Source organism: Microtus pennsylvanicus, chromosome 2 (assembly GCF_037038515.1).
Source record: "Microtus pennsylvanicus isolate mMicPen1 chromosome 2, mMicPen1.hap1, whole genome shotgun sequence".
Lineage (NCBI taxonomy): Eukaryota > Metazoa > Chordata > Mammalia > Rodentia > Cricetidae > Microtus > Microtus pennsylvanicus.
The window spans coordinates 99,105,394-99,133,037 of NC_134580.1; the positions used below are offsets into that span (position 1 = coordinate 99,105,394).

The 27,644-nt window shown below is 40.9% G+C and overlaps 1 protein-coding gene across 1 annotated transcript in view; it reads right to left on the reverse strand.

The window, feature by feature from the left end:
- Ttbk2 (tau tubulin kinase 2) overlaps positions 1 to 27,644 on the reverse strand; it is a 131,379-nt gene that overhangs the window by 71,654 nt on the left and 32,081 nt on the right. The window contains exons 2-3 of the mRNA XM_075961899.1: positions 20,662 to 20,797; positions 11,709 to 11,856 (exon numbers count right to left, since the gene is read on the reverse strand). Coding sequence (XP_075818014.1) covers positions 11,709 to 11,856; positions 20,662 to 20,730 — 217 coding nt within the window. The 5' untranslated portion in view covers positions 20,731 to 20,797. The remainder of the gene's footprint in view (positions 1 to 11,708; positions 11,857 to 20,661; positions 20,798 to 27,644) is intronic.

A 27,644-nucleotide genomic window follows, 5' to 3' on the forward strand; every position in this document is an offset into this window, starting at 1 on the left:
CCTTTCAGCACAGATTCTTTGTTCCTTCTGGCCATGGTGAGGTAAAATGAAAGAATAAGATTCCCAAACCCATTCCTGGGTTATAAAATATCAGATGAACATGCATAATGTCACAGAGCTGCTTTCTGCCGGGCTGCTATGTGCTGCTGCTCACAGCATGTGCCTGGAAGACCTCATTAAGAGAGGGTCTGGACAGGCAGGGCAATGCTAGCTCCAGATGACCTGTTGAAGACTGGTCCTGCATAAATAATTTTCTTTTCTACTTGTCTAATTTGGCCAAGATTGAAATTCTGCTTTTATTTTGAAAATCCAGATGCCAGGGGCCCAGGCCCCAAGAAACCTCACTGTTACTTGGGTAGAAGGTAGAAAAGAACTGACTCCACAAAAACTGTCCTCAGGACATCGCACTAACTCCTCATGAGTGTGCAGGCATACACAGCTATAATACAATAACATTTACTAGACTGAACAAATAAAGATCTCAGAGATCTGCTAATACTCTTCGACAGAATGAAGGGAATCAACAAGAGCACGTAAAAATAACGTTAAGAGTACGTTAACAATGTACGTCAAAAGAGCATATTATATTTTCATGAAAGATAAAGGCTACAGTGAGGTATGAGGTCCCTTTGGAACTTTCCTAGGCAGTCTTCTGCACTTATTAGATCAAGGGATTAATCCAGCTAGTACATATTTTGAATTATTTTAAAATTTTTATTTTATTTTATGTGTAAAGGCATTCTGCCTGTATGTATGTATATGTGTCACACCCATGCAGTGCCCACAGGGATCAAAAAAGGGTCTTGAGTTTCCTGGAACTGAGTTACAGATGATTGAGCCACCATGTAGAAGCTCGGTCCTCTGGAAGAGCAACCAGTACTCCTAATCCAGTCATTTCTCTAGCTGTTTTTTTCTATTCCTTTTAATTTTTAATAATTTATTTTTAGTTTATGTGCATTGGTGTGCATATATGCCTATGTGAGTGTGTTAGATCTTGGTGTTGCAGACCATGTGGGTGCCGGGAATAGAATTTGGGTCCTCTAGGAGAACAGCCAGCTCTTAACCACTAAGCCATCTCTCCAGCCCTGTTTTTTGTATTCTTAGGAATGGGAAACAGGAGTAGTCATACTCTGCAGTAGCAGTGGAGCAATAATGCAGCTGTTCTGCAACAGCAGTGTTCCTCCTCAACTATGTCAGTTTACACTCTGTAAAAATCAAAACTGTCATATCCACAATATCAAAGTTAAAGAAGAAAATCTCCCAAATCAAAACACAGTCATGTTTGTCTTTAAGGAAAATGCAGCTTTTCCCCAGGCTTACATGGGTAAGATAATTTCCAGTTGTTGCACCAAAGATTACAATTAGCTAGCAAACAAATGTATTTAGTCTGATGTTTCTTGATAGTGAGAGGATTGTTTCACAGGTGTGGAAGCACTCAGAATACAGAGGCAGGAGAATCACTACAGGCCTGAAGACAGCTTGGTTTACATACAAGTTGTGGGCCTGTCAGGAAAGCAGCAAGACCTATCAAAAGAAAGAATGAGCACAGGAATAAAGGAGAAAAGGGAGAGAACATAAAGGAGAAACTTTTCAGTAGTTAGTTATGGCCTCTTCAAAGGGAAAATACAAACAGAACAACCTCAGTTGTACTTAGGCCATGCAGACAGCTGACAACAGGTCATAGAGGACAGAAAGGTCCATTCACTGGGTTAAGGCAGAGCTTTTTTTTTTACTTTTATTTTATTTTCACTGGTGTTTTGCCTGCATGCATGGATCCCTTGGCACTGGAGTTATAGACACGTGAGAGCTGCCATGTGGATGCTGGGAATTGAATCTGGATCCTCTAGAAGAACAGCCAGTGCTCTTAACCGCTGATCCATCTCCCCAGACCCTAAAGCAGTGGCTTTTTGGGGGCAGGGGGATTCTGACACAGGGTTTCTCTGTGTAACAGTCCTGGCTGTCCTAGAACTCGCTCTGTCCGCCAGGCCAGCCCCAATCACTAAGATCCACCTGACTCTGCCTCCCAAGTGCTGGGATTAAAGGCAAGCACCACCCGGCTGGCAGTGACTTTTAAATAAATAAAATTACTTTGAAATTTTTATGAAAACACACAGATGAATTAGAAAATTTAGCTATACATTATATGTTCTTCTAGCCAGGCGGACAAAAAGATGTATTATGTAATTTTACAACATTCTAAATTTCCCAAATATCAGACCCTTTTATATGCCAAAATAAAAAAAAACTCAAATTACCAAATAAATAAAAACTATTGACAGGTGGTGGCAATGCATGTTTATAATCCCAGCAGTCAGGAGACAGAGCAGGTGGATCTCTGAGTTCAAGGCAGCCTGGTTTGTATAGCAATTTCCAAGCCACTCCACTCAGGGCTACATAAAGAAACCCTGTCTGAAAAAAGGAAGGAAGGAAGGAAGGAAGGAAGGAAGGAAGGAAGGAAGGAAGGAACTTGCAATATAGAAGAGCATACAGATGTATTTTCAAACAATCCCAGTTGGGCGGTGATGGCGCACACCTTTAATCTCAGCACTTGGGAGGCAGAGGCAGGCAGATCTCTGTGAATTTGCGGCCAGCCTTGGTCTACAGATCGAGTTTCAGGACAAGATCAAAAAAAGCTTGAGAGAAACTCTGTTACGAAAAACCAAAAACCAAACCAAACAAAAACAAAACAAAAAAAACAAAACATTCCAGCACTGGGAGGAAGAGGCAGACAGATCTCTAAGTTCTAGTCCAGCCTGGTTTACAAGAAGAGCTCCTGGTCTACATGAGACCATTTCTCAAGGAAACAAAACAAAAGAACCCACAAATGGGAAAGTGCCGCTGTAACCATCAAGAGACAAGGTCTGTAAAAGAACCTAGTGAACGAGGGGAGAAGCAGGCAGGAAAGCTGAGCATTCTAGCGGTGTGCTCACTGCTGGCAGAATCAAGTTGCCTGGGAGAGCAGTAGAACAGCTCTAAGGAAGAGCTGCTCCTCAACACACCTGACCTAAGGATCAGAAGAGCCACAAGAGCACAGGGGTGGGAGGGGACTACTAGGAAGGGACCTGCCCTCCCCCCACTCAAGAACCCCAAGAACCCCAAGGCCACAGAGACTGACAGCTCCTACTTGCCCCCTCCAGCATACAACACAATGTGGAACCTGTTAGAGACAGAGAGACCAGAGAACTTCACCTTTCAACTCAGTACAGCCATGTAGGAATTCATTGAAGTATTTTTATTTCTTATGTTCTATTACTTAAGTTCCACTCTTGCATGATGTGGGATTCCCCTCTATGTGCTATGAATATGTTTTATTAACATTGGTTAATGAAGAAGCTGCTTTGGCCTATATCGCAGGGCAGAATATAGCTAGGTGGGAAAACTAAACTGAACGCAAGGAAAAAGAAGGCGCAGTTAGGAAGCCACCATGTAGCTGCTGAAGGAAAAAGATGCCAGCTCCTTACCGGTAAACCATGACCCTCATTATAAAATCTAAAATAATAGAAATGGGTTAATTCAAGACATAAGAGCTAGTTAGGAATACGGCTGAGTTGTTGGCTAAACAATGTTGTAATTAATATAATTTTTGCAGGATTATTCGGGCCTAGGCAGCCAGAAAATGAAAAAACAGTCTCCGCTTACACCTGCATATGTATGTGGTTGTATGTTGCTCTGTTAGGCTCTCAGACGGTTGTTTATTCACTCAGTCTAAGGCATTCTTTACTGTATTGTACTCTTCAGTCACATCTCATATACCCTCCATTCTTCTTTACACACCCCATTTTTTCCAAATCCATTTAAAACTTAATCCTTAACTTCACCCACCCTATTTCATTCCCACTTCTAATCTTATTAACTAAAATGTGAGTATAATTCATACTATCCTTGGCTGTTTATCAACAGCTATTGAAGTCAAAGGGGCCACTATTAGTAACTGGCAAGCATGACATCTATACTGCACTTCTATCTAACAGCTATGGTGCCTCTCCCAGTTAGTTACTCAGAGACTGAGATCCTGGACTGAGGAACTACTTCCTGAACTATACATTCAATTCTATCACATCCAAATCCTATATGAACATTGCAAATACTCCAACTAAAATAATATAACTGATTTAAAACATTAAACCAGACAAATGCAGAACCGGAACAGGAGTTACACTGTTGTTAAGGAACCACATTGTTATACATTGTTACTGAGTCTCCATGCTTTACAAGAACAAGTTTCCTAAGCCTAATGTATTCTGTAAGCCAAGTTTTTCAACCTACGCTGAACCTGTGACCCCATTATGTATGCCCACCCCTCTGCCTTGCTAAACTCCTGAACCTGTGATACACTATTGCCCTTTTGCCTTACAAAAATGTGTCTTCCAAGACACTTTGATGACTCCCCTTCTACATGATGTATTCTTGTACATATCTACCCCACAGGCAGCCTTGAGGCCTGAGTCTCCCATTGTCTGCCCAGGTGCTAACAGTCAATTATCTTTCTATCAACCCTAACCCTGCCCCATAAAATGGACCTCAAAAGCCAGTGAGGGACTGCTCTCTGAAATCCTGACTTAGTGGGAGGCAGTAGTCTGGCCAGTCCCTTGTACACATCTAAATACAGCTTGCTTTAATCAGACAGTAGTGGAAATGTTTTTTTTCCTCAGGTCTAAAACAAAGAAATAACTTTAGATGTATAAAGTCCAATGAAGCAACATGAGGAGCAAGAAAAATAAAAACCCTACAGTGGTGGCATTTAATGAAAGTGACTTTTTGTTTGTTTGTTTTCAAGACAGGGTTTCTCTGTAGCTTTGCTGGAACTGGCTCTGTAGACCAGGCTGGCCTGGAACTCAGAGAGATCTGCCTATCTCTACCTCCCAAGTGCTGGGATTAAAGGTGTACACTATCACTGCCCAGTGAAAGTGACTTTTAAAATGTAGTCCCAAACTGATAGCTCAAAAGAGTAAGTATATTCAAAGAAGAAAAGAAGCTCCTGATTGAGAACACACATTGCTGAATTAAGTAAGGAAGGCAATGTAAGATAAGAAAGAGGAAATTAACAAAGGAAATGCTGATTTAAAAAATCTGATATAGAGGGAGCTGGAGAGATGGCTCAGCGGTTAAGAGCATCGCCTGCTCTTCCAAAGGTCCTGAGTTCAATTCCCAGCAACCACATGGTGGCTCATAACCATCTGTAATGAGGTCTGGTGCCCTCTTCTGGCCTGCAGGCATGCATACAGACAGAATATTGTATACATAATAAATAAATAAGTTTATTAAAAAAATCTGATATAGACAAATAAAGAACAGAAGTCAAATAAGATGCTCTGTAGATGAAGGAGAGGCCAGAATATGAGCCTGAAGACAAGGCAGAAGAACAGGACCGATCAAACAAGAACAACAATAAAAGAATCCGAAGCTTCCCGTGAAATCCCAGGACATGTGTGACAAGTATGAAAAGACAAGATCTGTAGATAAAAATCATAGCAGAATAATCAAGTCATAAAGGCATAGGAAATATGTTTTAAAATTTATTTCTAAGTGTTTTGCCTGTATGTATGTATGTGCACCATATATGTGGCCGGCACCTATGGAGGTCAGAAGGCATGAGGTCCCCTGGAACTGGAGTTATAGACAGTTATGAGCTGCCATAAGGGTGCTAGGAACCAAACTAGGGTCCTGGATTAGTTTGTTTTTAATAGCTGAGCCATTTCAAAAAATATTTTTAAAAGAATCATTTTTTTTTTAAATCCAAATGGCTGGAGAGACAGTTTGTTGGCTAAGGGTGTTTGCTAGTTTTGCTGAGCAGCAGCATTGGTTCCCAGCACCCATGGTGGTTCACAACCATCTGAAATTCCAGCTCCAACACTATCTAGCCTCTGCCAGCCCCTTCACAAAAACACATACATAAATGACATCAATCTTTTTAAAAGAACAGGAACATTTCCAGAGTTAGGAAAGGATATGCCAATTCATATGTGAATATGTGAAACATTTAGGACATCAGACAAAACCAAAACCTTACCTGTCATATTAAATTATAACCAAGAAAATATACTGAACACAGCAAGAGAGAAAACCAAGTCGTATATAAAGGCAGGTGACTAAGAGTTGTTTAACTGCAACTTTTTAAAAGTCAGGAGAACTACACAGACAGTATGTTTCTAGTTATTATTTCATCTTTTAAAAATTACATTTGTTTATTTAATGTGTGTGGTGACGGTGTGAGCACCCAGGCAGGTGTGGTGGCCAGAGGACAACTTGAAGAAGTCAGCTCTCTCTTTCCATTATGTGGGACTCTGGGATTGAACTCAGGTCATCAAGCTAGTAAAAGCCTTTATCCACTGAGCTATCTATTTTATTGGCCTTATTTCAAGTTCTGAAAGACAATTAATTACTGACAATCTAGACTACAACACCCAATAAAGATAACTGTTGTAACTAAAGGAGAAATACAGCTTCTATGATAAAAGTAGACTAAAGGAATTTATGACCCTTAGCCAGATCTACAAAAAATACTTGAAAAATCTTTTAAACTTAAAAGAAAAAACCATCTATGAAATAAATGACACTAGAATATCGGTTACACAAGAAATCAACAAAATGACAGCAATCACTACACGTTTCAACCAATAACTCCGAGCATTAGTGGTCTCCATCCCCCAGTCAAGACAGACAAGTAAACTGGATCAAATGCAGAAACCATGGACTTGCTGCCTCCAAGAAATATACCTCACACAATAGACAGACACTACCTTAGGGTAAAGAATGAAAAAAGGCGCCAGGTGGTTGTGGCGCACATCTTTAACCCCAGCACTCGGGAGGCAGAGGCAGGAGGATCTACAAAGGCCAGACTGATCTACAAAGCAAGTTCCAGGACTGCTACACAGAGAAATCCTGTCTCAAAAAACCAAAAACAAACAAACAAACAAATAAATAAATATGAAAAAAAAGTATTTCAATCAAATGAACTTAGGAAACAAGCAAGTGTTACTCTTCTCATATCTAACAAAATGGACTTCAAATCTAACTTAGGAAAGATAAAGATGCTGATTAGGGAAAAATCCATTAAGAAGACATACAATCCCAACGTATATGCCCTGAACACAAGTGTATCCAATTTCACAAGACAAAGCAACAGATTAACCCTAGCACAGCAGCAGTGGGTGACCTGAATACCCCACGCTCATCAACTAACTTGTCTTCCCCACAGAGACTAACAGAGAAATACGTGAATTAAATGACATTAAAGATCAAGTGGATTAACAGACCTCTACAAAACACTCTATCCACATGCTCTTGTCTGCAGCCCACGAAACGTTCTCTAAAATAGATCACACACTGGGACAAAAAGCAAGTCTCAACAAATTCAAAAAAAAACTGAATTTTTTGTTTTGTTTTGTTTTTCAAGACAGGGTTTTTCTCTGTTGTAGCTTTGGTGCCTGTCCTGGAACTAGTTCTCGTAGACCAGGTTGACCTTGAACTCACAGAGATCCACCTGCCTCAGCCTCCGGAGTGCTGGGATTAAAGGCATGTGCCACCACTGCCCGGTCCTGAAATAATTATTTGTATTGTACATCATGGAGTAAGACTACATGTCAACAAGAAAATCCCTAAAACACAAACTCATAGAGATTAAACAACACACTATTGAATAATGAAAACTAGAAATTAAAAATTCCTAATATCAAATAAAAATGAAAACACAACACACCAAAACTGTGGGATACAATGAAAGTAATCCTAAAAGACATTATGAAATCAGAGAACTCTCAAATAAATAATGATACACCTAAGGGACCTGGAAATAGAAGAACAAGTCAAATCTCAAATAAGTAGACAGACATCAATATAATCAGAAAAGAAATTAATGAAATTGAAACAAACAAAATACAATGACTTAATGAAACAAAAAGTTGGTTAACTGAAAAATAAACAAGATTGTTAATTCTTAGTCAAAATAATCAAATAAAGGTGTAAATTAATACAACTGGAGATGAAAGGTGAGTCATTGCAACAGATACCAATGAAATTCAGAATATCACTACATTTTCCCTTGAAATCATAATGTCAATAAATTGGAAAGTCTAAGAAAATTAATTTCTAGATGCATACTGTAGAACTCTAAAATAACTCTAAAGCCATTTCTGACAACTCTGAGGCCAATTTTGAGGCCTCTCAGCAGTAATGTTCCCCCTCCCCTGGGAACCAAGGACTAACAGCTACACATGCACGTACTGAGATGTTGGGAACTTTCCATCTCCCTGAATAGGGGCAAGATAACCCTTAGGTGTTGACTCAGTTCCTGGTGTTTTGACTCAGTCCCTGTGAAAGGGGCAAAGTGGCCCTCAGATGTTCCCCCTTACCTCATCTGATCTGGCAACTGTTCTCCAGCCAATTATTGGTAATAGCCCTTTTAAATAAGCCAATCATAATAGTTAAAGAACAACCCCCAGACACTCCCCTTGTTCCTGTGACTTTTTCCTTTAAAAATAGCCTGTACCAGCCATTCCGGGTCTTTCTGGCTCCTAGAATGCTGAAAGACCCTGTCATGACAGAATTATTAAAGTCCTCATGCTTTTACAGCAGCTGTGGTGTGAGAGATGGTCTCTTGGGGCGACTCTTCCTCAGTGATTGGACTCTAGGGTCCAAAAATAAGACATGCCAAATTAAATCAAAATGAGACAATCTAAACAAATATATAACAAACAGTGAGACTGAAATGATATTTTAAAACTCCCAACTAAAAAGGAGAAAAGATTCAGATAGTTTTACTGGTAAATTTTATCAGACCTTCAAAGAATACCAATGCTTCTTTTCAGGCGGTGGTGGCACACTACGTTAATCCCAGCACTGAGGAGGCAGAGGCAGGTAGATCTCTGAGGTCAAGGCCAGCCTGTCTATAGAGTAAGTTCCAGGACAGCCTGGAAACTCTACACAGAAAAATTCTGTCTCGAAAAACAAAAACCACAACTTATATGAGGCTTATGATGGTTGAAAGCTTTCTGCTCTTGCATCAGATTAGAATTCAGTTCCCAGAGCCCACATAAAGAGGCTTACAACTACCTATAACTCCAGTTCTAGGGAATCCAATGCCCTCTCCTGTCCTCCCCCGCTCTCTCTGGGTCTCACACATGCACACTAATCTTTTGTAAAAGTTTAAGTAATGTCAATGGAATAACAACCTCTCCTGTTTTGAGGGGATAGAGATGTTCTCAGAAACCATGATTATTAAATAAAAGTTCCAGTGTCAGGGATAGGCTACCTCCTGAAAAGTTGTTCGTCAAGGAGGATCCTGAAACCCCCAAAATAGTACAACTTATTGCTAGTGGTAGCTGCCCACTAGAACTAGATGGCAAACCCTTATTGTCGAAGATGTCACTAGCTTTGGGGACAAGATACAGAAAAAATCAAGCCAGACTGGGCTGGAAAGCTTCATCCCTGCTAGGTAGCCTTCACACTACCAGAAGGAGCCAGGTAGGCTGCCAGGAGAGAACTGTCATCCTCAGTCTTACTCAGAGGTGGACCCTGGGTGCAATATTACCAACTGGCCAGGCAAACTGAGACCACCACTGCAACACTGGCAAGTCTGTTACGAGGCTTCCTTTTTATAATTATTTTCTCAAGAACTGTGTTATGTAACAAACTTTAGACTGGAGTTAATGCCACTTACATCTGGTACTTTAGGTCAAAGCCTGTGGCTGGCTATGAAGGTGATAAACCTTAATGGGGAAGATACTCTTGTAGTTTTGCTAAATGGATATGATATGCCAATCTACCCTCTAAACAACTATGTTTGTGCCTACAGTTTAGGGCTGCTGTCAGCTCTAGCCAGAGATGCTTCTTTTATTTTATTTTATTTTTTTTTTGCCATGGTCAGCCAGGTATAGTAGCATTCATCTGTAATCTCATCACTTAGGAGGTGGGAAACAGGAAGATCAGAAGCTCTAGGCCATCCTTAGCAACCATAAGTCAGTCGGTCTGGGATACAGGAGACTAATCTCATAAGAAGTCAGCCTCCAGTTTTCTTACATACTGGAGTCACTCCGTGCCACCTCATGCCACCAGCAAAGTAAGAATAGCTCAGCACCACAAAAATGTCCCCAATGGTCCAGATGCCGAGCATTATCAACAACAACAACAAGGTGCTAAACAAAGTATGCAGGAGGCTTACATTAAGAAGCCAAAACAAGCCGGGAAGTGGTGGCGCGCGCCTTTAATCCCAGCACTCGGGAGGCAGAGGCAGGCGGATCTCTGGGAGTTCGAGGCCAGCCTGGTCTACAAGAGCTAGTTCCAGGACAGGCTCCAAAGCTACAGAGAAACCCTGTCTCGAAAAACCAAAAAAAGAAGCCAAAACAAGAGGGTCAAGGACGACCTCATTGAAATATAGACCAGAAAACTAAAAACCTATTCATTTGTGGAAAGTAAGAAGTTCTGAGGAACAGGGTTCATATAGGTCTGAGCAGACAAGAAAGACATTTAGACAGTAACTTTTAAATGACAAACTGAAAAGAAGAGTACAATGTCTAACAGTTTTACCTATAAAAGGTATTAGACTTATCTTTAAACTTTATCACACGCATCCTAAGCAAATCAAGGCCAAAGTAGCTAGGAGAAGCCCTGAAAGAGCTGAAGCTCACAGGACACGCCCTGGCGCCAAGGACAGAGGATGGTGAAGTGACACTGACCAGGAAGAGCTCTGCCAGTATCTGTGCCCCTGTGGGTGCAGCCAGTATTAGAGGAGACCACAGGCTCTGTGCAGCCCTGGGGAGGCAATCCCAGCAGCACTTCCCTATGGCTTCTACAATGACTTGAGAAAAAACGGGGGGGGGGGGGGATGGGAGGGGAGGAATGAAAGAGCCATCCTTTTCTGTTTTTCCTTTTCTGATTCTTTGTTTTTTAGCAGTGACAATTAGGGCTGAGTGATCTACTATCTTCCTAATGTACTGTGCCATGGGAAAGCTAAATCTGAGCTAAAATCAACTTCGAAAATTTATTTTATTAGCATGACATCACAATCCAATTAAACAACTGGTAGAGAAACTTGCACAACTGAAAATCTTAGAACAAAGAACAAATTAGTCATCAACCTTATGTATCTTTGATATTAGTAATACCATATTAAAGACAGAGATAATGAGACATTATCAACACATTCAGGGGTTTGCATGACTATTTGAAGTCAGAAAAAAATGATTTTTCATTATAGAAAAAATATAGGTACTTGAATAGTAGTAAGATGAACTTCAAATATGATAAGCTATGCTCTGAAACTAAAGTTAATGAGAACACACAAAGCCTTACTTAGCATTTTTAATCCATCCTGCAGTATGATTTGAAGATAGCTTCCATGATAAGATTCAAGAATGTTTAACATACAAAGGCAAATGAAGAAATGTCTCAGAGGTATTTTATGATTGGTTCAAAGGAAGATTCAAATGTTACCATAGCAGATTTAGAATAACATTTTCTAAAGTAGTGGGGTGACTCTAATTATCTATCTCTCATCCTTACCATGAAGAGGAATTAGCCCCAAACCCCAATTACTCTTAACAATCGCATATTTCTATTACATAACAAAGCTTTCAACACAAACATACTCAGCATGTTTATACCTCACTGACACCAGAGCAGTCCATTAGTATAGAGAATTTAACAAGGGAAGATTAGAGCAATTAAGACCGTCATACAAAACTTCTCTGCATGTCATTTGACAAGCTTACCTTGCAGTTTCTTTAACACGGCAACCTCCATCTTCAGGACTTGCTTTGGCTGCTGAGCTGACTCCACCTTCAGTGCCACATTTTCCCTGGTGAGCATGTCCAAGGCATCGTAAATTTCTCCAAAGCCCCCACCCCCAATCTTTCTTAACTGCGCAGAAAACAAAACAAGAACACATTCAAAATTATGCAAAGATTCTAATTGGAAGCCAACTCACGTTTACACTTAGAAAACATGTAATTTTACTAGTCCTATTTTATAATAAATGATTTCAATATTGTTAAATTATTTATACAGCAAGAGGAAAACAATTGCCTGGAGATAATATCAACATTTCCTAGATTTGTCTACAGAAATGATTAAATTATTTCAGTTGTAAACAATTATTAAAGGTCTACACCTAGCATCGAAATTGTCAAAAAGAAAAACCCCAGTATCCAAAAGAATCAACTCCTATAAATACCATTCAATAGCCATATTAGTCAAATCTAATTTCATTTGCAGACTTTTTAATCAATGAAATCTTTTTGCCATTTAATATCTTATATAGAACCAATCTGGTCTATAGGTAAGGAGGAAGGCTGAAGAATGGGATGAGTAGCTAGCATCCAGTTCATTCTCCTCTCTGAGGCAGGACTAACAGGATCCACACAACAAGCAAAGAGCGGTTCTACACGATCTCAGACAGCAAACACTACTATACATCTACACTTCAAATAATAAGCTGTAATCAACTTAATTGCTTTCATCAAACACTTTAAATGCTAACTTAATTGGAGAACATCAGAATATTTGAGTATCATAAACAGGTTCTGAAAGCTAGTCACAATTAGACCTGTAAAGGGCTCTGAAAATCTGGGGTGGGTGATATACTTTATGCAAGATGCAGCAAGAAACCAGTTCTCCACTTCCTGAAGCCATTTCTTCTTATAATATAAGCAAACATTTGGAACCTAATGCAAGGTAATGTAGGGAGTCATTACTAAACACATGAGGCCCCAAATCCTAAACCTTCCAAGAAGCCCATGCTCTTGTCATGCCCTGCTTACTCTCCACTGGCATTCTCACTGATGCCCTTATCTATGCTCTAGTCCTCCTTCCCTTTCTTCTTGTGGTGCACATCAGGTGCATAGCCTGGTCTGAATTACACGCCCAGCCCCTTAGGCCAATTTATCATCTGAATTTCTATGAAAATTATTTGTTTACTTTTTCAATTAACAATTTTATCCGGCCATACCTTAGCTTATCACTGACTTTTAAGTTTGTGGAGTAACTTTCTATTGTTCAGAGACAAAGTCTCTATTCTGCAGCCCTGGCTGTTCTGGAACTCACTATGTAGACCAGACTAGCCAAAAAGGCATCCCACACGATGCTGGGTAAACTGGATTTTCATCCAGGTTGGCCTCCAATAGTGATCTTGAACTCTTGATATTCCTGCCTGCACCACCCATGTGCTAGGACTACAGAAGTGCACACCAAATCCAATTTCGTGTTGCTTAACTTCCCACAGCTGCTGTCCTGTCTCACTCGACAGAAGGAGGCTTCTTCAAGGAGAGGTCACTTAACCTTCTTCTTTACACAGTGCTAAACAAAGTCCAAACTATATAATTACAGCTTATTTACAAAGGTTGTTTTGTGTGTTTAAGCCACAGTCATTTTAAATTTGTTTGGTGATAAGAAGGAGTAAGTTAAGGAACTACAGGGTGAGCATGGGATAGAACCAGGTGCCAGATCTATGCAGTGAAGTGTGCTGCTCTTTGTAGGGCTCTAGCTGGTACTTGTGATTCTTTGTATGTTATCCACTAAATAAAACCTAATGTAAGTTTAAAAACTAAAACCAGGCAGTGGTGGTTCATGCCTCTAATCCCAGCACCCCAGAGGCAGAGGCAAGCAGATCTCTGCGAGTTCAAGGCCAGCCTGGTCTACAGAGAGAGAGAGTTCCAGGACAGCCAGGGATACACAGAGAAACCCTGTCTCAAAAAACAAAACAAAGGGGCTGGAGAGATGGCTCAGTGGTTGGGAGCATTGCCTGCTCTTCCAAAGGTCATGAGTTCAATTCCCGGCAACCACATGGTGGCTCACAACCGTCTGTGACGAGGTCTGCTGTCCTCTTCTGGTCTGCAAACACACACAGATTGAATATTGTATACATAATAAATAAATATTTAGAAAAAAAAAAAACAAAGCCGGGCGATGGTGGCGCACGCCTTTAATCCCAGCACTCAGGAGGCAGAGGCAGGCGGATCTCTGTGAGTTCGAGACCAGCCTGGTCTACAGAGCTAGTTCCAGGACAGGCTCCAAAGCCACAGAGAAACCCTGTCTCGAAAAACTAAAAAAAAAAAAAAAAAAAAAAAAACTTGGCTGCTCTGAAAGAGAAAGCTGGGAGGGTACCTTAGCCTAGGTATTCAGGGACAAGCAGAACAACATAAGACTCTGCTTCAAAGCAAACAAACAAACAAAACATAGTAAGTACTAAGGGTATGTCTTTATTATTTTGATTGATGGCTTATTATTTGTTTTTTTTAATATTTATTTATTTATTTAGTATGTATACAATATTATGTCTGTGTATATGCCTGAAGGCCAGAAGAGGGCGCCAGACCTCTTTACAGATGGTTGTGAGCCACCATGTGGTTGCTGGGAATTGAACTCAGGACCTTTGGTAGAGCAGGCAATGCTCTTAACCACTGAGCCATCTCTCCAGCCCCCGATGGCTTATTATTTGATACACAAAATAATTTCAAATAAATGACAGAATTTTTTTTAAATCTATATTGGGTCCTTAGTAGAACAGTAATTTGTTTAACTTTGACAAAACCTTATAATATCTTCTTTAGTTCTGAGGTAAAAACAAAGTCACAAGTAATATAGTATGCTAAAGGCACATACATTAAATATATCCACTACATTCTCTCTCATCCTTCTGTTTTTAAAAAAGATTTATTTACTTTTTTATTTATTATGTATATATACATTATGCCTGCATGTATGCTTCCATGCTGGAAGAGGGTACCAGATCTCATTACAGATGGTTGTGAGCTATCATGTGGTTGCTGGGAACTCAGGACCTCTGGAAGAGCAACCAGTGCTCTTAACCTCTGAGCCATCTGTTCAGCACCTATCCTCCTCTTCTTTAATGTTAGGTACAGAAGACTTTCATAGTGAACAAGGAATTGTGACCCTGACACTCCCCTGTGAAAAGTTAGGGTCTGGTAATATAATTCAGTGGTAGAGGGTTTCTTGTCTAGGCATATATACAAAGCACTGTGTTCAATCTCCAGCACTGGCAAAAATTAAAAATAAAATTAAAGCTATAGGGTCTGTTTTCCCACCTTCTTAAATATATGTAGCTCTTAAGACCGATTAACCAACAGAAAAGAACAATGACAATATGCCTGCTCTGAAGAGAAACCTTAAGCAGCCTGGTAGATTCTATATCTTGTCTCTAAAAAAGCAAACCAAATATAGAAAGTGTGGTTATCTTCAGAAGTCATAGGCACAGGAGATTCCAAACAAAATGAGCTACCAAAGTGGGAGAATGGGAGTGCTAACAAGCCCAAGGCGTCAGGTCAGGGAGTAAAGAAGCCACACAGAAATAGTCTCTGGCACAACCAATCTTGCCAGAGCTAATGGCCAAGCCACCCAGGTAAACTTGTCCCTAGTGTGTGTGTGTGTGTGTGTGTGTGTGTGTGTGTGTGTGTGTGTGTACACTCATGCAAGTGAAAGTGTATGCAGGTTAATAAGCTTGTGATTTTTGAGACAGGGTCTCTCACTGGGGACAGGGTTCACTGGTCAGGCTAAGTTGACAGGCCAGTGAGCCCCACGGTGGCCTCCTGCCTCTGCCTCCACCTCTCAAGCACCACAGCACCCAGCAGGTCCTCTTTTGTGAGACAAGTACTTTAACAGCTGTAAATCTTCCCGGTCCAGTTTTTTTGTATGGATGCTGAAGATCACTCAGGGCCCTCAATTGTGTGGCAAGCACTTTACTGAATGAGCTTTCTCTTAAACCCTCATTCCTAATTCCTAATCTATAAAACTATAGGCAAAATAAGATGATTAACCTATGGCTGTGGATATTAACACACCATGCGTGTGTGTGTGCACATAGATGCCATCCTTAACAATTACGAATTCTAGCAGGGCAGTCATTCCAGCACTCAGGAGGCAGAGGCCAGCTGATTTCTGAGTTTGAAGATAGCCTGGTCTACAGAACTGTTCTGAGTTCCAGGACAGTCAGAGCTACACAGTGAAACCCTGTTTTGAAAAAACAAAACAAACAAAACAAAACAAAATAAAAACAATTTAAGAATCCTTACAAAATGCCATCCTCCTCCCAAATGTGGGGGACAAGTTCCACAACCCATCTGCTGTAGTTGTCAGGACAAAGGAGCCACCGAAAGCAGATCTTGTTTGGTATCCTCACCACAGAAGGCAGATCCTGTTTAGTATTCCTCACTGCTTTCTTTAAAAATTTATTTTGTGGGGCTGGAGAGATGGCTCAGTGGTTAAGAGCATTGCCTGCTCTTCCAAAGGTCCTGAGTTCAATTCCCAGCAACCACAGGGTGACTCACAACCATCTGTAATGAGGTCTGGTGCCCTCTTCTGGCCTGTAGGCATACATACAGATAGAATATTGCATATATAATAAATAAATAAATATTTTGAAAAAATTTATTTTGTGTCTATGTGTGCATGCAGCAGCCATGAAATATTTAGAGGTCAGAGGACAACCTGGAGAAGTTATCTCTGTTCTGTTCTGTCTATTTTCTCCCCTTCACTGTCAGGGCATCAGGAATAGAACTCAGGATTTCAGGCTTGACAGCACATACCCTTAACCATTGAACTATCTGTCAGGCATCTGAGCTACATTTCTTTCTTTTTCTTTTTAAGTACCTGCAGGGACAGTCGTGGATGCTGGGAACCGAACTCCTATTTTTGGCTGTGAGCCTAGCCTTTAACGGCCCTGAGCTACATTTCTAATCGTGTGTTTAGTTTTTAAAGAAAGGATCTCACTATGTAGCTCAGTCTGGTCTTTTTGTTTGTTTTCTGGGACAGAGTCTCTCTACATAGCCCTGGCTGTCCCAGAGCTCCCTATATAAACCAGGCTGGCCTCTAACGCACTGAGATCCTCCTGCCTCTGCCTCCCCAATGCTGGGATTAAAGGCGTGCACCACTACACCTGGCTGAGGCTGGTCTTGAACTCACAATACTCCTTCCCCAGGCTCCTGAGTGCTGATACTACTTGCGTGTGTCACCTCACCATGCTGTAACCTTATTTTATTGAAGAATAATCAATACTTATTGTAGTACTCTTTTTTTTTTTGAGACAGGGTTTCTCTGTGTCTCTGTGTAACAGTCGTGGCTGTTCTGGAACTCATTCTGTAAAACTAGGCTGGCCTCAAACTCACAGAGATTGTCTGCAGTGGTGTGGGAGAATTGTCTGTATTCTGTCAATCATGTTTTAAATAAATGCTGATTGGCCAGACAGGAAGTACAGGTAGGTCAACCAGAAGGAAGTAGAGGCAGGGCGACGAGAACAGGAATTTTCTGGGAAGAAGGAAGCTCGTCCTCGCAGTCTAGCCCAGACCACGGAAGAAGCAAGATGTGACCTGTCCCGCTGAGATAGGTACCAAACCATGTGGCTAACATAGATAAGAATAATGGGTTAATATAAACTACAAGAGCTAATAAGTAGCCTGAGCTAATGGGCCAATGAGTTTATAATCTAATGTAGACTCTGTGTGATTTTCTCTGGGCAGACAAAAACCCGGGCAAGCCCGGCCCTCATGTTACAAAATGGTGCCCAAAGCAAGCCCTAATGTTATACCTCTGTCTTCTGAGTGCTGGGATTAAAGGTGTGCGCCACCATGCTTGACTGCAATAAAAACATTTAAAGCCACTGAAAAACTTTTTTTTTCGGGGGCTGGAGAGATGGCTCAGTGGTTAAGAGCATTGCCTGCTCTCCCAAAGGTTCTGAGTTCAATTCCCAGCAACCACATGGTGGCTCACAACCATCTGTAATGAGGTCTGGTGCTTCTTCTGGCCTGTAGGCATACACACAGACAGAATATTGTATACATAATAAATAAATAAATAAATTTAAAAAAAATTAAAACAAAAAAACTTTTTTTCCCTAAAGAGTCTCCTATTAGTAGATTTAGAGAAATGCTAAAACAATTAAACCTGTTAGTCTAAGAAAACTTTAGTTGACAAAACACTGATTAACATTAAAGATAATTATTTTTAAAAAGTCCTTAATTAAGTTGTCAGAGGATATATTCCAGTTCTAGGACAAGAAAGACATTAAAGGACTGTTGGGGAGAAGCAGGGTCTGTATCTCAGTGAACGAGGGCTTGCCTAGCCAGTGGGAGGCCTAGGGCCCCCCCAGCACCAGAGGACTGCAAGGAGCTAGCGCACACCTAGAACTCCAGTATTTGGAAGGCTGCTGCTGAGACAGCAGGACTCAGCTGAAAGCCAGCTGGGCTACACAGTGAGATCTTATTTCAAAACACCAAACATTGACATAAAACAAACTAAAGGCCTATTAGAACCTATGGTGGTCTGAATAAGAATGGCCCCCAAAGGTTCATATATTTAAATGCTTGATTTCTAGTTGGTGGGAGTGTCTGGGAAAGATTAGGAGATAAGGCCTTGTTGGAGGAGGGGTGCCACAGGCACAGGCTTCAAGGCTTCAAAAAGATCCCATCATTCCCAGTGTGCACTCTTTGTCTCCTGCTTGTCAGTCTTGAGTGCTTGGTTTTTGGAATGGTAATGTATATTCTGTGCCACTGCATTTTCTAAGTATGTAATTTGCTTTTTGATTTTTTAAGATGTTAAGAGATTGCCTTGAGTCTCAGAAGAGATTTGGACTTCAGACTTTAAAATGGTATTGAGACTTTAAGAGAGTATGGGGATTTTTGAATTTGCATTTAGTTCAAATTCAAATGTGATAGTCTGAATGAGAATACTCTCCATAGGTTCACACTTTTGAATATCTGGTCTCTCTCTAGTTGGTGGAACTGTTTGAGAAGGATTTAGAGGTTTGGCCTTATTGAAGGAGGTGGGGTATTTTAAGGTTTCAAAAGGCTCAATACACTCTCAGTGTGCTTCTCGCTGCCTGCCTGTGTATCACACCAAGATATGGGATCTCAGCTGTCCTTGACACCACATTCTGTTGTGTCATCATGATCTCTAACCTTCTGAAACAGTAAGCCCAATTAAACGATTTCTTTTATAAGTTGCTTTGGTCATGGTGATTTATTTATCATACCAATAGAAAAGCAACTAAGACAGAATTCTGGAGGCTTCTTAATGGGTATCCCCTTAATCAGATGAAGACAATCTAAAAATCTCTAAGGATAATAACTACAATGGACTAAAACATATCACAATTTTTTATTAGTATGTCTGTGTGTGTCCACACAGGCATGCACTGGCTATGTGCAGGCCAAGGTGCACATGTGTTAGTCAAAAGACAACTTCCAGGAGTCAATTCTCTCCTTCCACCATGTGGGAATCCTGGGACAGAGCTCAGGTCGTCAAGCTTGGAGGCAAGTGCTTTTATTGACTGACTCATTTTGCTTCATTTACGTTTAGATGTTTATATTTTATGTGTATGGTGTTTTGTCTGCATGAATGTATATGTACCATGTGAGCATCAGAAGATGGCAGATGGCATCAGATCCTCTGGAACTAGAGTTACAGACACTTGTTAGTCACTATGTGGGTGCTGGGAACTGAACCTGGGTCCTCTGCAAGAGCAGCAAGAGCTGTTGCCCACCCTCCAGCACCTGCTCCCTTCTGTGAGACGGTTTCACACTGTGACCCAGGCTGACCTGGGACCTACCAACAGTTCAGGATAGCTTCAAATTCAGTCTCCTCAGTACTGGGACTACAGGCATAAGATACTACTTTGGACTAAATTCACACTTCCTTCTCTTTTTCTTCACTCTCTCTTTCTCTGTCTCTTTTCTCCTTCACCAACCTTTCCTCTACCCTTTTCCTTTCCAAAAGGTGCCTAACCACCCTGGTCTCTAAGTCTATGTAACAGAATCAATCACCTTGAATCTGATCCTGCTACTATCATAAAAAAAAGTAAAAACTTTTATAAGTGAATAATTTTGAAAAATAAGTCCTTATCTTTCTTTATAGATACACACTGATGTAAGAACTATTCAAAATACTCTAGGAGAAGAAACAAGATTATATATCCTAACCAGAAACTAAGTGTAGGCTAAGCACACAGCAATTTATCATATGTCTGTTTTTGTGTGTACTTAGAGGTTTTCTCTTTTCTTCTTTTCTTCCTCCTTTCCTCCTTGTTTTCTTTCTTTTTAAAGACAGGGTTTCTCAGTGTAGTTCTGGTTGGCCTGGAACTCACTCTGTAGACCATGCTGGCCTGGAACCCACAGAGATCCATCTGTCTGAGATTAAAGGTACGTGCTACCACAACCAAACTAGAAATTTTCTTAATAGTGTTGTAGAAGAAAAAGTGCAGTTTACTGCACTTTCAAATTCTTTTTAATTTGTTCTTTGCTCAAGCACTTTTATTTATAATATTAGCTACAGAAAGTTAGAAAAATTTAGAACTTATGAAGCAAACTTAAGAATTACAGCATAACCAAAACTTACTCATATGAACAAAAGTCAAGCCGGGCGGTGGTGGTGCACACCTTTAATCCCAGCACTCAGGAGGCAGAGGCAGGCGGGTCTCTGAATTTGAGGCAAACCTGGTCTACAAAGTGAGTTCCAGGGCAGCCAGGATTGTTACACACAAGAGAAACCCTGTTTCAAAAAAACAAAAAAATGAATAAAAATTAAAATACCTGTTTTAGGTGAATAAAAAACATAGGTATTAGTCCTTTAGAAATGTTACTTCTATCAGCATACCAAAACATACCACCCCATATGATTGCCCCTCCACCCCCCACTTTCCTGTCTCCATTCTATACTCACCACTTTCCATCGTTCTTTGACCAAGATTCCAACACTGAGGATGTCTGGCTGCTCTCCTCCCCCACTCATTGCAAAACACTGACGTGGTATAACAGCTACACAGGCATCTAGCTCCCAAGGGTGGTTTCCATTTAATCTAAAACAAAAGAAAAAAAAAGCAGCAGCAGAGCTAATTAACACACAAATAACATTCTCATCTCAAGAAGTCTATTGATCCTATACACTAATTATGTTGCTTCCTCAGAAGGGCAGGGGATCCCTATATCTACATTCCAAAAACTGTGTAACATACATGATCTTTCCAGTACAGTGGACCAGCCATCACAAAGACACAGTGCACATGGTTACATAACTGAAGGAGCATGACGGTCAGTGCTCACTGACCCAGACAGACCAGTACCCTGAGTACACACACTGCCAGAGAAAAAGACAAGGTAGCCATTTACAACACTTTACAGTTTTAAACCTAGGGCCCCGTGCATGTTAAACAAGGCCTTACCACTAAGCTATATCCTTAGCCTTCTTTTTACTTTTTTGAGACAGGGTCTCAAATTGTTCAGACCTGTGTTGAACTCACTCTGTAACCCAAGAAGGCTTGGAACTTGTGGTTCTCCTGCTCAGCCTCAACTGTATCACAGGCATATGCTACCAGACTTGGCAATAGCTTGCAGTTTAACAGATTTAGAATACAATTTAATATCATCAGAGCTAATTAACATTTAATATTTATTACATTCATTCATTTTACACTCATGTGTCTGTGTGTATGTGTGTGTGTGTGTGTGTGTGTGTGTGTGTGTGTGTGTGTGTGTGTGTGTGTTGATACATGTTCAAGTGAAGTTGATAACTTGCAATAGTGACTTCTGTGCTTTTACCATGTGGGTTCTGGTGACTGAACTCAAGTTGTCAGGACTGGCAGTTAGCAACTTTACCTGCTAAGAAATCTCACCGAGATCTAAACTTGAAGATGCACTTCAAATGCATAGAGATTCATTATGTAGGCAAAAAGGCTGTGACAAAATGCTATCATGATACTGTTTTTTAAAAGAAAAACAGTAAAAGAATAGTATACCTGTAGAAAATAAAGAGCATACTTACTCCATGAATAAGAGAGAAAAATATTAGAGTGACTTTTTAATGTGTTGCAGGCGTGGAGGCCAGAAAACAACCTTGGATGTCATCCTCAGTGTGCTGGCTAGTTTTTTGTCAACCTGACACAAGATAGAGTCATCAAAAAGGAAGAAGCCTCAGTTGAGAAAATGCCTCCATAAGACCCAGTTAGTTGTAGGCAAGCTTATAGGCATTTTCTTATTAGGTGATTGATGGGGGAGGGCCCAGACCATTGTGGGTGGTGCTATCCCTTGGCTGGTGGTCCTGGCTAAGAAAGCAGGCTGAGCAAACAATGAGGAGCATGAGGTAAGCAACACTCCTCCATGTCCTCTGTATCAACCCCTAGCTCTAGATTCCTGCCCTGCTTGAGTTGCTGCCTGACTTCCTCTGGTAATGAACAGTGATGTGGAAGCATAAACTAAATAAGCCCTGTCCTCCCCACATGGCTGTGGTCATGGTGTTTCATCACAGCAACAGTGACCCTAACTAAGACACTCAGGAACATTACCTTTGAGACAGTCTTCCACTGGCCTGGAACTCACTGATTAGGCTAGACTAGCTTGCCAGCAAGCCCCATTCTTGTTTCTGACTCCCCAGTGGTGGGGACACAAGGAAAGAACCATACGCCCAGCATTTTTATGTGAGGTCTGGTTATCAAACAAAGGACCTGTGTTTAAGAGGCAGTACTTTACCAGTTGAAATGTCTTCCTAATTCAAATACTGTTAACAGAAAGATTAGATAAAGAAACAAGTTTATAGTGTGCTGCCTTCTGTGTAAAAGGGAGGCAAATGTTGAGTAGATTAAACTAATTAATTTTATTTAAAAGAGAAAAGAAAATGGAAGTTAAGTCCAAAAGCAATGAAATGATTCTTCATAACTGTAGGCAGACTTTCAGTAAAGGGCCAGAAAGCAGACATATACTGTCAGTCACTCAACTCTGCCCAGACAACACCAAAGACAACCCTCGGCTACATATCAAGTGCAAGGCTAATGGCTACATGAGGATCTATCCAGACTCTGAAAGACAGTTTCTCTCATATGTGGTTTGATTTTTATTTATTTGTTTGTTTAGTGTGTGTGCGTGTGTTTTCATTTCCTAGCACCCAAATGGCAGCTAATAATCATCTGTAATTCCAGCTCCGGAGAATCTGATGCCCTCTTCTGGCCTCCAAAAGAAAAGTAAAGCTGGGCAGTAGGGGCGCACACCTTTAATTCCAGTACTTGGGAGGCAGAGGCTGGCGGATCTCTGTGAGTTCAAGGCCAGCATGGTTTACAGAGCTAGTTCCAGGACAGGCTCAAAGCTACAGAGAAACCCTGTCTTGAAAAACAAACAAACAAGAAAAAGAAAGTAAAAAGAACTTGGAGGTAATGAAGACCTTACAGGTTTTCCAAAAGATATCTGGTCAAAAACAATAATCGACTTGATCTTTGGGCCAACAAGATGACTTTGTAGTTACAGCCAGGCCCAATGACTTGAGCTGGATTGCCAGGACCGACGTGGTAGAAGGAGAAAACCGACTCCTGCCAGTTGTCCTCCGACTACCACACACGGACAGCAGCACATGCGCACATCCCACTAATAAATCAATGTAACTGAAAAAAATGTAACATCTATTTCTAGCAATCCCCTCTCAGGATTCCTAAGTATAAGCAATACCAACCTATTTCCTACTTCTCTTCTTAGCCAAGAGTGAGTCTCTTTCAATAGGCACTTGATCTTACTGGTTTTACAATTCTGAGAGAGGGAAAAAGATCCAGTTTGAGGTAAAAAGTTAATTAACAAATATACTTAACATTGAATTGTTTACTTCAAAATGCTTAAGGCAAATATGTATACTTTACCATAACAAAAAGTAAAGTTTAACTAGAGAATGGTGGTACACACCCATAATCCCTGAACTTGGAAGGCAGAGGACAACCTCTATATATATAAAAAAAAAGTCCACAAATTTACATTTTAAATGAGATTATTAGATAATACTATAGAGAACAATTTCTATTATCTCATGAAATAAAATGGTATTGCCAGCAGAGTTCTTCAGAACTTGGAAATTACTAATTATTTAAATTAATCTAAGAATACTCACGTACAAAAAAGCAGAAAACCTGGAATCCTTAAATGATAACCAAACCAAATGAAGCAGCTTTTTTGCTTGGCTTTTTTTGTTGTTGTTGTTTTGTTTGTTTGGTGTTTTTTTTTTTTTTTTTTTTTTGGTTTTTCGAGACAGGGTTTCTCTGTGGCTTTGGAGTCTGTCCTGGAACTAGCTCTGTAGACCAGGCTGGTCTCGAACTCACAGAGATCCGCCTGCCTCTGCCTCCCAAGTGCTGGGATTAAAAGCGTGCGCCACCACAGCCCGGCAAATGTGTAGCCCAGGCTGGCCTCGAACTCGTGATCCTCCTGCCTCTGCCTCCTTCAGCAAATCCTACCGGCGTGCGCCACCACAACCGGCTGCTTGTTTTTTCAAGACAGGGTTTCACCATCTAGTCCCTCTTGTCCTGGAACTCACTCTGTAGATCAGGCTGTCCTCAAAAACACAGAGATCTGCCTGTCTCACCTCCATGTGCTGGGATTAAAGGTGTGTGCCACCACGATCTGGCTGTGAAGAGACTTCTAAAATAGCTCCCAATTATCTCTACCTCCTGACTTTGGTCACTTTCCTCCCTTGAGGGCTTGGCTGGATCTAGTTTCTAGCCTCTAATTAAAAGAACGTAGCCAAAGTGAGGAAAGAGAATTGCTCGCTATCTCTCCCTGTTTGCTTGCCGCCATGCAGCATCCGCCTATAACTCCATGGGAAGGACCACCTGGCAGAGAATGAAAGCAGCTTCTGTAAAAAGCAGGTATCACTACTAGCAAGGAACTGTCGTGAGTTTAACAACTCACAAGAAAGAACCTTCTATCAGCCATCAGAACAAATTTGGATCCTTCCCCTGCCTTATCCCAAGATGGTTGCAGCCTACCCTGACTACCTCACATAACACATTCTGAATGTGTTGCCATTTGGATTATACTCAAAATGGTGACCCACAGACACTGTGAGATAAATGTTTTATTTGGTTTTGGTTTTTCGAGATAAATGGGTTGGTGTTTTTGTTTGTTTGTTTTTGATTTTCTTTTTTTTTTTTTTTTGGTTTTTCGAGACAGGGTTTCTTTGTGGTTTTGGAGCCTGTCCTGGAACTAGCTCTTGTAGACCAGGCTGGTCTCGAACTCACAGAGATCCGCCTGCCTCTGCCTCCCGAGTGCTGGGATTAAAGGTGTGCGCCACCACCGCCCGGCCTGTTTTTGATTTTTTTTTAAGACAGGTTTTCTCTGTAGCTTTGAAACATGCCTTGAACTAGTTCTTGTAGACCAGGCTGGCCTCGAACTCACAGAGACCCACCAGTCTCTGCCTCCTGAGTGCTGGGATTAAAGGTGTGTGTCATCACTGCCTGGCTGAGATAAATGTTTTAAAACACCAAATCCTGAAATGAGCACTATAACACACATCCGATGGCTGAGACAGGAGGACCTTGAAGGCCAACTTGGAATACAAAGCCAGACTATCTCCAGCAATCGGTGACAATCTGCCAAACTTCAATTATATATTTCTCAGAATGCATGATTACAGGTTCCTTTTCAATTCTACATCACAAATAGCTGAAAAACTATATAGCATGGCTATAAAACCAATGGTCAATAACTATGTAAGACTAACACCATGAAGACAAGTCAGAGCAATAGCACTATTTTCAAGAGAATTATTGAATAAATTCCTTTCTGGAAAAGTCTCTTGTTTGGTTTTTTTTGAGACAAGGTCCTGGAACTACATAGTCCTGGAACTCACTATACAACCCAGGTCGTCCAGGTACTCACAGAGACCCACCAGTCTGCCTCCTGAGTGCTGGGGTCAAAGGCATGCACCACTACCTCCAGCTCTGGCAGTAGTCTTAATGACCTAAAATAGCGAGCAAATCTCATGGTAATAAATTCTGACAGTAACGCTAAATCTGGACATGTTGACATAACAGACCCAAAGAGGATCAAAATATGAACAGAACATGCTAAATGAAGATCAACTTGTAAAAGAAAATGTGGTTTAAAAATCTTTTGAAACATTTGCTAGATAGCAAATGATTAAGGGCAATAGCAAATTAATAAGTAAATACTGACATTATCCATCCTAGACTGCAAAGTTCTTTCAGATTAAGGTCACATCACAGACCTCTCATCTTCTCAATAACCAAATCATGAACCTGCAGGGAAATCATAGGCACTTGGAGCTCAAAGTAAGACCTGCATGTGATTCTAGTCACACAGGTTCACCTATGTTACCTAAGAACAAGTAAAACAAAGAGGTGCAAAGGGGAAACATTCAGAAAAAAAAAAAACTAAGAATGTAAACAATCACCTGTTAATCCCAGTGTTGGGAGGGACATACAGATAATACCTGGAGCTCACTGGCCAGTCAACCTGGTCCACCAATGAGCGTCTCAGAACAAAGTGGAAGCTGGTGAACATACAGAGTAAGAGATTTGAGTCTTCGGCGCTAAATGGCATGTTCATATTATACCTCTCCCCTCAAGATCTAAGGATCTTGGAAGGGGGGCAGAAACTGTAGGAGCCAGAGGCGGTGGCATCTTCAAGGAAACTTTTTCTAGGCAAAACAGGACAGTTGCACATATGAACTCAGAGATTTTGACAGCATGTGCAAGACCTGCGTAAGCTAACACCAGACAAAATTCAGTCTGGAGGGGTACAGGAAGTCCCATCCAAGTTGAGAAGCTGTTGAAATCTGATGGCTTCTGGGAGAGGGAGAGTCAGTCAGTTTTCTTTAATGGTAGGACCCCTGATAAATCAACCACCTCCAGAGCAGGCCCCAACACCAAGAGCAGTCAGCCAACACAAACTGAACTCTGCAGATTTGAGAGAGAGAAAATGGGAGCAGGGAGAGAAAGGAAGGGAGGGAGAGAAAGAGAGAACATGAAGTTGGGTGGGTAGGTAGGTGGGAGAAATTGGGTGATATGATTAATATGATCAAAATATATTAAATTCTCAAAACTTATTAAGAACGTTATTTTAAAATACTAAGGTTGGGCCAAGCAGTGGTGGCGTACACCTTTAATCCCAGCACTTGGGAAGCAGGGGCAGGAGAATTTCTGTGAGTTTGAGGCAAGCCTGATCTACAGAGCAAGTTCTACAAAAGGCTCCAAAGCTACACAAAGAAACCCTGTCTCAGAAACAAAAACAAAAACAAAAACGAAACAAAACAAAAACCCATACAAACCCAAAAATATTAAGGCAGGAAACAATGTAAGACAACACTCAATGATGGCTTCCATACCCACATACATATACACGTATGTATACATGCATACACCCAAACAGACACATACATACTACACATATACAATCAAAAGAAAGGAGGAGGAGGGAGGGAAGAGGAGAGGAGGAGGAAAGAGAAGAAACAAAGTATAAATCAAGGTTAGGGATACAGTTCAGTGATACAGCTCATTTTCCCAGAATGTATAAAGCCCTCAGAAACACAAACTAAACCAAATAAAATGATGAAGAGTATCGTGGTTTGAATGTGAAATGTCATCACAGGTTCATGTCTCTTGGTACCCAGACGGTGATATTTTGAGAGGTTGTAGAACCCAATGAGAATGGGGCTCACTCAGTTCCAGGCTCTCTTTGGGCATGGTCCTTGATGTTTATGGCCTGGGGAAGCTTCTTATTTTTTACGATGCTGAGATGTAGGAAAGCAGCTGTCCCATGATCCAGTCCCACAAAGCCACCCCTCCAGGCTTTCCCCACCCTGGTGGACTGTCCCTTCAAATCATAAACCAAAATAAACCCCTTCCTCAAATTGCTTCTCATCAGGTGGTCACAGAACAA